The sequence below is a fragment of the Sturnira hondurensis genome, unplaced genomic scaffold, assembly GCF_014824575.4.
Source record: "Sturnira hondurensis isolate 20B ecotype Veracruz unplaced genomic scaffold, ASM1482457v3 Scaffold0022017, whole genome shotgun sequence".
NCBI classification, from domain to species: Eukaryota; Metazoa; Chordata; class Mammalia; order Chiroptera; family Phyllostomidae; genus Sturnira; species Sturnira hondurensis.
This window is the reverse complement of record NW_028094648.1, coordinates 8,764,729-8,777,208: the sequence shown is the minus strand read 5'-3', so window position 1 is coordinate 8,777,208 and position 12,480 is coordinate 8,764,729. Positions and strand designations below refer to the sequence as shown.

The 12,480-nt window shown below is 42.7% G+C and overlaps 1 protein-coding gene across 2 annotated transcripts in view; it reads right to left on the bottom strand.

Annotated features, from left to right (window-relative positions):
• Positions 1 to 10,459: 10,459 nt before the first annotated feature.
• Positions 10,460 to 12,480, bottom strand: part of TXK (TXK tyrosine kinase) — a 55,782-nt gene continuing 53,761 nt past the window's right edge. For both annotated transcript variants that reach the window (XM_037034137.1, XM_037034138.1), the window contains one exon: positions 10,460 to 11,286. In XM_037034137.1, coding sequence (XP_036890032.1) covers positions 11,218 to 11,286 — 69 coding nt within the window. In that variant the 3' untranslated portion in view covers positions 10,460 to 11,217. The remainder of the gene's footprint in view (positions 11,287 to 12,480) is intronic.

Genomic DNA, 12,480 nt, shown 5'->3' with positions numbered 1-12,480 from the left:
ATGACTTGTCTGTATGTCCTTCAGAGAAGCAGAAGTCTACATTCTTGGTCACGGTTCAGTTCCAAAGTATCTCCCTTGAATCCGTGCCTGGTTAGGCAGGTTCCCACAGAGCTCCCTCAGCTCTGTCCTTACACCCTTTCCTCAGCCCACATGGCTGCCTTTCTCACCACCCCAGGCTGCACGGCATGTTCCTGGCTCCTAGCTGCCATGGCTTCCGCCTTACACACCAGCCCTCATGGCAGACCCCTTCACTACAAACTGCCGAGCTGCTTGCCGCTTCCTCTCTCAGACCTTGTGGCTGAATCCCCTTCCCTCATGGCTCCTTCCTCACTACCCCCGGGCTGCATGGTGGAATTGTGACTCCTGGCCAGCATGGCTTCTACTCGCTACTGACCTCATGGCTGACAGGCAGCCCTTCTACACCCTTTCAAACCACCTGACTGCTACCCCTTCCCCAACCCCCTAACCATGGGCTGTGGGAGTATTTTTGAGGACCCCCATTTTGCACCGCGTTTCACTGCCGTCACCAGCCCATAAGCCAATTCCCGTCTCTGAATCTGGTAAGCCTTGCGGGTGGGAAGTGGATGTATTAGGTTGGCCAAAAAGTCCATTTAGTTTTTTTTCATAAAATAAAAAGACACATTTTTCATTTTCACAAATAACTTTATTGAGTTGGGTAGTTTGAGCATGTTGGCTATTTCCCGTGTGGTATAACATTGATTGTTCTCAAGTGATGTCTCAGTTTGATCACTATCAATTTCAATCGGTCTACCCCACTGTGGAGCATCATCCAGCAAGACAACTTCAGCATGAAATTTCGCAAACCACTTGTGACACATTCAATCAGTCACAGCACCTTATCCATACACTGCACAAATCTTTTTTGTGTGTTGCAGTTGTGTTTTACCTCTCTTGAAATAATAAAGCATAATATGCAAAAAAATGTTGCATATTTTCTTTCATCTTTGATGTTAACATAGGTACATAAAAATTCACCAATTTTGATGTTTGTTTTTAATGCATGCTGATATGACAATTGTCACAATATGACAACAATTGTTTCAAATGAAGTTAAAGAAAACTAAGTGCCATCTTACAGAAGAAAGCAAATGAAATTTTTGACCAACCCAATAAATGTCTTCTGGGACCTGCACCTTTGACATCAACTGGAAGTTTGTTAGAAATGCAGAATCTGAGCTCTCAACATGGACATACTGAATCAGAACCTATATTTTAACAAAGTCCACAAGCAACTGTATGTATATCAAAGTTTGAAAGAACCAGCCCAGAAGAACACTGCTTCTCCTATTTGGCAGTCATCATAATAGCCCAGGGAGCCCTAAAAATTAGTGCCCTAGATATTCCCATTCAAGTGGACTGGGGTGCAGCCTTGACATCGGGATTCTGGAAAGCTCCCTAGATGATTCTGAGAAGCAGTGAAGTTTGACAACCACCGACCTAGAACAGATCTTCTCAGCTCTGGGTGAGAATCACTCGGGGTAATTTGTTTCAAAACCCCCAATGCCTGGGTCCCCCTCAGAGCAGTTAAAGCAGATGGGAAGAGGGGCAAAAAGGTGGGGCCTGGACAATAGTATTTTTCAAAAGGTCTCGGATTACTCCAATGTGTGAGGACCGGGCAAGGAAAAGGAAAGGAAAAGCTAGCATCCTGTGGCCCAGTGATTTGTGGGAAGTGGGACAGTGGTATCAGATGGATTGAAAGTACTACTGAGACAGGAGGACCAGGTGGAGGGTACTACCAATGGCCAAGGGGAGGGGTTGCTCTGATTTGTATTTCAGACCCCTGGAGGGAGTTAACTCACAAGCAGTTGCTGCCCTCATCTGGAAAGTCGTCATGGTAAGATAAACTCTGCATCATGGCATGAGCAAGCAGAGTAGTGAGGAGTAGGGGCAGACAGAAGTGTGGAGCTCCAGAGCTTTAACTTTCTCGGCTATTCTCAGTCCCCACGTGGTACGGACAAGACCCAGGAGTTCCCAAATGTGCTTAAGATGGGACTCAGAAAGAAGCTGAATGGAGAGCCAGAAGCACTGATGTGATGCCCATGATTCAAGGGGCAGAGTGACCTGCAGCCTCTGCTACTACCCCAGCCTGGGAGGCTAAGGGGCAAATGGAAGAGCCTAAGGGGTCTTACAGAGCCAGCAGGAGCTGGGACAAGATCACATCAGCCGGGAAGGGCCTCTGTGTCCTGGCCAAATCAGGAGAGACCAGCCCACACAGCCACCAACTTAGTGCGCAAATGCCAGCAGGTCAAGCAGCAACCAGGCTGGCAAGAAATGTTGAAATGACCAGAGCTGCCAGGGGACACTTCTCTAATCCAAACAGCCCTCCATTCACGTCACCACCTGAAGGTCACCTTGCCAGGGCTGATAGTCACAGCCTGCATCGGGAGTCAACACCCGTTCTGACTGGTCTGTGTCTGTGCCAAATCAGCTGTTAGATGTTTTGAATATCACCTCTGGATGAAGCCACCCCTCTCCCTTCTATACCCACGTGCCAGTTTGGCAGAAAGAGAGAGAGGGAAAACAAACACTTGAGAGACTATCCACTTCACCTATGGAAAATATTTTCGTTCTGCACTGGACCTAAGTGAGGAGACTGCCTTAAACTGAGTTGTTCCAGCCCTCCCAGCAAGTAGAAGATCAGGAGGGAAACAGGATGGTTAAAACCAAAATGAAGTAGCTGCAGGTTGACATACAACCAGCAGAAGTGTGAGGAAATGTTCGTCCTTGCTGTAGGTACAAGGATAATCTACTCTCTCTATTAAATAGCTACCTATCTATATGGACCTGTATTTCTCTATAGATTTATTCAGGTATCTAGTTTTTCTATCAATCTGATGTCAATCCCTAATATAATGTGTTTTTCTCTATCTATGTAAATAGGTAAAGGGACATATAGGAAATTATGTGTAGGTCAAATTGTTCTAGAAAAATTACAACCTCTACCAAAAAGAAGGACTGAAAACTACCTGAAGTTATACACCAGAACCAAAGGAAAAATGGTCCACCATCACATGGGAACACAACGGGTTCTCCAGAATGCCAACAGAAGCACTGTTTACCAACTGAACAACCATCTCTGGAAAAAGGAACTTCTGGATAAACACACTACTTTCATTGCATTGGGTATTTATGAACAATAATTTCACTTACCTCTGTGTCAAGCTCTGTTCTAGGACCTAGCAATGCAGCAGTGAACAAACCAGACAAAAACACCTGAGCTCACACATGTTTACAGTTGCTGGACAAAAGGGACAGACGATAGACCAAATAAATAGTAGAAATATACAATTTGTTACATAGTGTTAAGAGCAGAGTTATACAGAAAAGGGAGACAGAATGTTCATGGCGAGGGCACCATTTTAAACAGGGTGATCAGAGAAATCTCTCACAAAGAAGTGACATCTGAGCAAAGACCTGGAGGTGCTAAGCAAGACAACCGTGTACTTATGCAGAAGGAGGTGGCACGTGGGTCCGATCCAGTGAGAGAATGTGGGGCTGGTGGAAATGCTGGGACAGAGATATTTTCTCCCTCTGGACCATACAGTGTGTCGAGGTGAGGCTGGGCTTAAACAGGTACTTTCACCTGAGAGTAGGGAGAGAAGGAAGCGGAGGCCGCCTGAGGACCATGACATGGGGCTGGAATTAGGATATTGTGGTGAATTTCTCCAACCCTGGGCTTCAAAGTCGGTCAATAACGCCCTATTCATTTCATCACTATTGACATTTTAGGCTGGATAATCCTTTGTTGTGGGAGATGTGCTGTGCATTGTAGAACATTTAACAGTATTACTAGCCTCCACCTACTAGATGCCAGTAGCACTGCCCCTTCCCAGTGGCAACAGTCAAAATGACAGTCTGAATTGGTTTTGTTTGTTTGTTTGTTCTTGCCTCCCTGTTTGGAAGTGGAATGGAGCCACCCTGGCCTCCAGCAAGATTTGATTCTTATATTCTCTTTCCCTCCAACTAGCCAGGTGTGGGAGCTCTGGAGGAAAAGAGGCTGAAAAACACTCATTTGGAGTTGGACTCCAGGCAAGAGGGTCCGATTAGTATCCAGTCTCTCTATCTGCTGCCAAACATGGGGGCAGTTGAGATTCCACTCATCACACCCTGTGTCTCACTATAGGGGCACAAGGGCACGTGACAAGGAGGACATGTAAAGCAGAACCAAGGGCCAGCCCTGACAATAGGGAGTAGGGAGGGAGATGGCTCGGAGCATGCGAAGGGCCTGGATGGACCCGCACACTGGAGAACAGCCCACATGACTGGCCATGATGAAACCTTCTGGGGTTTCCCTTGAGGTATCGATAAGCTGCTAATCAATACCTTATATTGTGAGTGGCCCAGCAGAGACTTTTCCAGACTCAGAAACTTTGTTCAATACAGAGGTTATCCCTTTGGAAGTCTGGTGAGGCATTAATAAATACCCTTTCTTGGAATAAAGTTTTTAAATGCATAAACTAAAAATGCACAGAACTAACAAGGTAATCAATTATACTGGTTTCCATAGTATTTAATCTTAATAATTGTGCCTGACTAATACATCTTTTTTTACTGCGTTAAAGTGGCAGTCTTTAAAGAAGCATGACTTGGAAATAGTGATGAATGCAAATTCTCTCTGAAGGAAGCTGAAAGACCTCTCATAGCACATAAAAATAACAGTTTCTCCCATTATGACAAAGTCACAAAAACTGCTAGTATAGGCACTGTTTCTTGGTTTTGCCTACATTTAAAATCACAGGAAATGCTAAATTTTAGTTAAAGGTTAGTAAAAATAAAGATGTGTTTTTGTTTTTGTTTTCATTCAGCTTCATGGATCTCTTAGATCCCAGGTCCAGAACTTTTTGTAACTAGATCAGTGGTTTTCAGCCAATGATGATTTTGCCCAAGAAGGGACACTTGCCAATGTTCTAGAGACATTTTTGGTTGTCACCACTGGAGGGAGGGGGTGTGCTGTTATATCAAATGAATGGAGGCCAAGGATGCTGCTAAATATCCTACAATGCACAGCACATCCTTCCACAACAAATAACTATTAGACCCAAAATGTCACTAGTGCAGAGACTGAGAAACCAGGAACTATAGGGAGATCTCTTAGATCTAGAAAAACTAGAGTCAGGATGAAGAAGATGTTCTAAAGGGCATAGCTCAGGGACATGGCTCTCCACCCTAGTTCTGATCTATGGTTTTCTTGCTTCCTTGTATTGTCAGCTGATGTTCTTCTGCTATACATTCTCTTATGCATCTCATTTATGTTTGGCTTTTTTCACTAATGCAGCTATCACACAAACATAAACTTGATTCTCTAAGTTATCCAGGTTGCTGGGCAGTTGAGTATCTGTAATCCTGATGTTAACTGAGGTTCTTTCTATCCTAAAAATCAAGTTCAGTTGGCTGGAATGACCTCCACCCCATCCCCAGTGTAGCAACTGCACAACTGACACGTAACTGAACCTTTCTCCAAGATTTAGACAGATTCTCAGAGGGCTTATGTGCTTTTTCTGCCTCCCAACCTTCTGTATGTTTTCTATGGTCTTTGCCCTGCGCCGTGTAAACCAGATGTAAAACCCACACCATACACTTACAACAAAATCCATTCAAATCTGGATTTATGAGCCAAGTTGACTTCACTGGGTAGCTGGAGGTAACGGGGTGTGCTAGGACCTCAGAGACAGCATAAGATGACAGACATTCCTGCTTCCTCAAGAATTTTACTGCCATAGGCAATGTCTTCCCTCCTGCTATTTTCTCTGCTTCTTTCCTGCCCACACCCTTCTCTATTTTCCTTTTATATCAAGTAAGGCACCTAACTCCAATGCCAACCCCTAGCCATGTTTGGATAAACCTATCAATATCTCATCAAATCAGGCCTTCCATTTAACAAGACCCCCCACTCCTTGGATAGAAATGAAAGATACAAATGGCTGCGTATATGTGTATGTGAATGTGTCCATCCCACATATGATGGAAAACCCACATCTTTTATAATTTATCCAGATTCAAGTTCTTGATTCTGTCAAATCTCCCTTCTCTGCTCAGCATTACATTTCTAATATTTTCCTTTTATCACCCCAAGTCATTTTAATCTTCTCAAATATTATTTATTTTAGGTTGTACACATAGCATATTCCTATGTTGGCAACAAAGACGAGGGGATAGAGATTATATTGCAGCACAACTGAACAAGCAACAGAAACAAATTGAGGAAGATACAAATAAATGGAAGCATATACCATGTTCATGCATTAGAAGAATTAACATCATTAAAATGTTCATACTACCCAAAGCAACCTACAGATTCAATGCAATTCCTATTAAAACACCAATGACATATTTCACAGGCCTAGAACAAATATTTCAAAAATTTATATGGAATCAAAAAAGACGCCAGATAGCCTCAGCAATCTTGAGAAAGAAAAACAAAGTAGGAGGGAACACAATACCTGATATCAAACTATACTACAAGGCCACTATAATCAAAACAGTCTGATACCAGCATAAGAACAGAAAAAATAAATCAATGGAACAGAATAGAGAGCCCAGAAATAAACCCATGTCTCTATGGTTAAATAATATTTGACAAAGAGGATACAGGCATGGAATGGAGTAAAAATAGCCTCTTCAATAAAGGGTATTGGGAGAACTGGACTGGTACAAGCAAAAAAAATGAAACTAGATCACCAACTAACACCATACATCAGAATAAACTCAAAATAGACAAAAGACTTAAATATAATTTGTGATACTGTAAAAGCTAGAAGAAAACATAAGCAGTAGAATACCAGATATCCCATATAACAATATTTTTCCAATATATCTCCTAAGACAAAAGAAATAAAGGAAAAAATAAACAAATGGGACTGCATCACATTAAAAAGCTTCTACGCAGCTAAAGAAAACATTAGTAAGATGAAAAGGAAACCTACCATGTGAGAAAACATATTTGCCAATGATACATTGGACAAGGGTTTGATCTCCAAAATATACAAAGAACTCATATGATTCAACACCAGAAAGGCAAACAATTCAATTAAAAAATGGGCAAAGGACCCAAATAGACACTTCTCCAAGGAGGACACACAGAGGCCTATAGACATACAAAAAGATGCTAACATCACTAGCCATCAGAGAGATGGAAATTAAAACCACAATGAGATGTCACCTCACACCTGTCAGAATGACCATTATTATAAGTCAACTAACAATGAGTGCTGGCAAGGATGTGGAGGAAACGAACCCTAGTGCACTGTTGATGGTAATACAGACTGGTGCAGCCACTGTGGAAAACAGTATGGAATTTCCTAAAAGAAAATAAAAAATGAAACTGCCTTTTGACTCAGTGATTCCACTGCTGGGGATATCTTCTTCTTCCACCCTAAGAATCCAGAATCAACAGTTCAAAACAACTTAAGTACCCTTATGTTTATAGCAACGCTATTTATAATAACCAAGGGGTAGAGACAGCCTAGATGCCCATCAGTAGATGAAGGGATTAAAAAACTGTGGCCCTGGCTGGTGTGGCTCAGTGGATTGAGTGCCAGCCTGCAAACCAAAGGGTTGCCAGTTCAATTCCCAGTCAGGGCACATGCCTGGGTTGTTGGCCAGGTCTCCAGTAGGAGGCATGCAAGAGGCAACCACACATTGATATTTTTCTCCCTCTCTTTCTCCTTCCCTTCCCTTCCCTTCTCTTTAAAAATAAATAAATAAAATCTTTAAAATAATAATATAAATATATTGTACATTTATACAATGGAATACTATGCAGCAGAAAGAAAGAAGGAATTCCTACCTTTTGTGACAGCATGGTTGGAACTGGGGACTATTATGCTAGGTGAAATAAGCCAATTGGTAAAAGACAAATGCCATATGATCTCACCTATATGAGGAATCTAATGAACAAAATAAACTAATGAGCAAAACAAAACCAGAGATGTGCAAACAGGGAACAGACTGACAGCTGCCAGGAGGGAGGGATGAGGGAGGGAGTGGTGGAAAGAAGGGGAAGGGACTAGTCAAACAACATGTATGAATGACCCATGGACATAGACAATGGTGTGGAGATGGACTGTGGGAGTGGGGTCAGGGGTGGAATGGGTGGAGGAGGGCAAAGAAGAAAAGATTGGGACAACTGTAATAGAATAACAGTAATTTTTAAATATCCATCAAGAGTAGAATAGATAATCTATAGTATAATTATATAGTAGAAGACTACACATAGATGAGAATGAATAGAATATAACTAACTACAGACAACATGAATGTATCAAGCAAGCATTAAGTGAAGGAAGCCAGACACAAAAGACAATACCATTTACAGACATTTCAAAAATAGCCCATACTAATCCATGGTGTTGGAAATCAGAATATTGATTGCTATTGAGTTAACAACTTGAATAGGGAATGAGAATGGATTGTGAAGTTCTGGAATGTTGCATTTCTTGATCTAGTGGTAGTTATAAAGACATACTCACTTTGTGAAAATTAAGCTATATACACATGATTTGTGTACTTTATGTATGTGAGCAAAGGGTCAGTGGCAGGCCTGGACTGTTTTTCTCCCAAACCTAGACTTACCTGTCTGAGAGGATTTTAGCTTTGCCTTCATCCAGTACCAGTCCTTCAGATATGTCCCAAGTTGAGGTACATCTGGAATGTTGGGTACCAGGGCCAGACATGTGTTTTGTACTCTGTGAACCCTCTGATCTGTGAGACAGCACATGGGTTGGGAAGCCCTGAACTTTAGGCCTACATGGCAATACCAGACACCATGGTCTCACGACCAGCAATCATACACTCTCCCTAGGCAAATGAGGAGGGGCCCAAGCATCCATGCACATGGAGAACCGGCAGGCTTCCACTGGAACTGAAGGGCTGTGCGTACTCTTTCTATTGCCCTGATCCTTCTAAAAGGCTAAACTTAGTGCTAGATTAATTAAATGCTATTGTGTCTTGTGAGTTTGATGGCCACTCAGAAATATTACCAGTGCAATAGTGGGACCACATATTGTACTTCAAATTTACTAAAGAAAAAGTTTCCTTTGGCTATTCTTGCCAAATGGCTGTCTACGCTGATCATCTCTTCAGCTTGACCTCCAAATTCTTTCTGTTTTTCTGAGTTTCCCTGTCTTCTTTGCCTTCCTGTCTTCTGTTTAGTGCTCTCGCCTTCAACCACCCTCAAACTTCCTGTCCATTTGTTATGCAGAACCATTAAATGATTGCACTATTTCATTCTAAATTAGTTAAGCTACTCACAGAGAGTTCATATCAATGACTAATATAAAGATTGATCAAAAAACATAGTTCTCCTCCAGGAGTTTTGTGACTGCTTCTCAAGGAAAATTTTTCATTTGCTAGACAGTGAATGTTGAATCTCTGTCCATAGACATTCCAAATCCACACATTATCTGAGTCTCAGTTATCGACATGATTCCTGTTCTTAATTTGGCGTCTCAAACTCCCCTGAGTGTTAAAAGGAATAGAATTTACCTACCACCACCAATACATGCTCTTAGAAGTCCCGGCTGCTGCCACATGACCTCCAGAATAATCCATCTCTGAGCTGCTCTGTACTATCTCCCTGCATTGCATTGATAGTGATGGCGGATGTTCTACAGTCAGTTGCATACCAGTGTTTGCGGTTTTTTTCTTTGGGGCCAGAGACTGAGTTCTCCTAAGCTTAATAAAATCTGAGAAAGACACCTTACTGCATATGTGATTACTACTTTATTTCCTGTTTAATGTTAATCTTCCCTCCCTCAGGTTCTGCTGCTCAATAGTCTCATGCCCTCTTGAACTAGACTTTCAAATTATTTTCCTTGAACTACAGTCCTAGTAATAGCGGTCCTCTGTCTTCCCTCCCCATAGCAGGAGCCATAAGGAAAAGGGGTGTGATCATCTCAGACATGGCCTAGTATCTCAGACAAACATTTCTGAGGCCACCACCTGAATTATCAAGGCTCTTCTGGTAGCTGGTGTTCATTATTTCAACGCGCATTTATTGAGTACTATTGACATTCAAAGATATTGTACTTAGAGTGGGCAAATGAGTGAAAAAATCACAACTTCCAAGAGCCAGCAACTTAGACTCTAAAGGGAATTATAGAACACATTCCCTCAGAACCATGATGCAGGGCAGGATAGGGTGTGAATAATAGACTCCAGTTGTTAGACCTCACGGTGAGGACACTCGCACTTCCTGCCGTGCCCTTCTTCCCAGAGTGCTTTTGGGGCACTCAGAATGATAAAGATCAATTTCCAATCATTCCTACAAACAGTGCCTGAGAAACAAAGACTGAATTATGATACTGTCTACTTCATCTTGTATTCAAAACCCTGGATTTCAGAAATAAAGGTGCGGTCATGTAACATTTGGTTTTCTTGTTTTTGCCTCTGTCTTGTTCTCATGGAAACACCAAGTCATCTTCTAGAAAGATGCAGGAGGTAATGTTTTATGACAAAATAAGGCTTTTTAACACATCCAACTTCACAGGGACACAGTGTAACATCTTGGAATTGAAATTCAGGCTCTGAATGGCCCCTGACAATGGGCACTACTGGAAATGGAAATGTCACCAAGACCTGTCCAAAGAAGAACTTTGGTTACCTCCTACAACAGTGTTTGCAACTGGAATACAAAAACTGTCTCCCAAAGTATCAGATATGTACAAAAACCATATATTAAATAACAAAGGGAAGACTATATGAGACAGTTTCAGAATGCCCACATTCCTGTGGTTTATAAAGCTGCCTCTTCCATAAAGATCCATACAGCTCATACACATGAGGTTCCACAGGGCAGACTCCTGGTTCCACGAGCTGGCAGAATTTAATTTCATCTTCAGTGCATGGACACCTGAAGTCAAGAATGTCTCTCCTCTTCGGGAAATCAGTATCTCAGCCCTGTAAAGAATGATGTTTCCATGGATTCTCAGGGGTTCTCATGGTTATTCTTATAAATGCCATGGAGCATTTTTCCATCTTCACATATGGGCCATGGAGAATGTTACAGAGAAATAAGACTTCAGAAGTCCTTCTCAAACACATGCTTAAATTTTAAAAAGTTTGGAAAGCCTATGATGTTGGCAAAGTTTCCAAGAGTCCCAACCCTGAGGGAAGGGATTCACCATTGGTGGCCCCACGCAGGAGTTCCTTTCGGGACAAATTTGCAACACAATCCTCTGGGTTGGCACTGTGCTCGAGTCACCAAGTTTCTGCAATCTCGGTGAGAACCTGCAGCAGCTCTGCAAACGTAGGGCGGCCTTTAGGTTTCTGGAAAAGGGAAGCAGAGGTGGTCAGCTCAGCTTAAGACTCATTCAGACACGAGCGGTGGAACGTGCCCACAGGGATCCAGGCTGCTTCTCCACAAACAGAAGAAAAGGACAACGTGGCCGACACACAGGGCATGACTGGCAGGGGAGCAAGGTATGAGTGTGAAAATGTAAGAGGAGTTTTGCAAAGATAAAAATGGCTAGAGCTGTAAACACCAGCCACGTGTGGCTATTTAAATTTCAATTCATTAAAATTAAGTACATTTTGGCCTGGCTGGTGTAGCTCAGTGGATTGAGTGCGGGCCTGCGAACCAGAGGAGTGCAGTTTGATTCCCAGTCAGGGCACATGCCTGGGTTGCAGGCCAGTTCCCAGCAGGAGGTACACGAGAGGCAACCATACATTGATATTTCTCTCCCTCTCTCCTTCCCTTCCCCTCTAAAGATAAATTAAAGATAAAAATATATATATATTAAAATTAAGTACATTTAAAAATTCAGTTTTCAGTCACGTCAGCCACTTTTCAAGTCTTCGCTGGCCAGGTGTAGCTACTGTCTTGGACAGCAGGGACATAGCCCATCTCCATCGCTACAGCCCTTGGACAGCACTGTTCCAGATCTGTCTGGAGGACTTGACATGCGTGAGGCAAAGAAGAGCTGGGACAGAGGGGCCATTGAGAGCACCAGGCTCCAGAGCTCAGTCCTGATTACTGAGTACACCTGATCTTCTGTGTAAAGATGAATTTCAGTTAAAAAGCAAAAGCCGCATTTTCATGAAGGACTTCAGAGCAAAAGCTGTTCTGCGTTAAGGCTCAGGCAACAAAGCCCCCGGCCAGGGCCAAGGGTTGGAGCATCTGCCTATTGCACAGAGCGATGTGGCTTAGCTTTGACCCCATGAGGAAGAACAGATGAACCCGCTGGCCTCTTTGAAATCTGTGGCAAATAGAACTACTCACGCAGCCACATTCTCACAAAGGTCCTATGTGGCGGGGTTACTGGGGAGACACCACCCTTTGTGGCTTATGAATAATAAAAAAAAAATGTGAGCACAGGTGAGAATCCTCCTTGAGACTCCAAGAGCGTTTTGCAGGGGCTGAAGTTCTGCAGTTAAAAGAGACTTTGAGATGTGTGTACCAATGCCATTATAGGCATGTTGGGCTTTTAGATTACATTCAAAAGTTGGGGGCAAAATCAGATT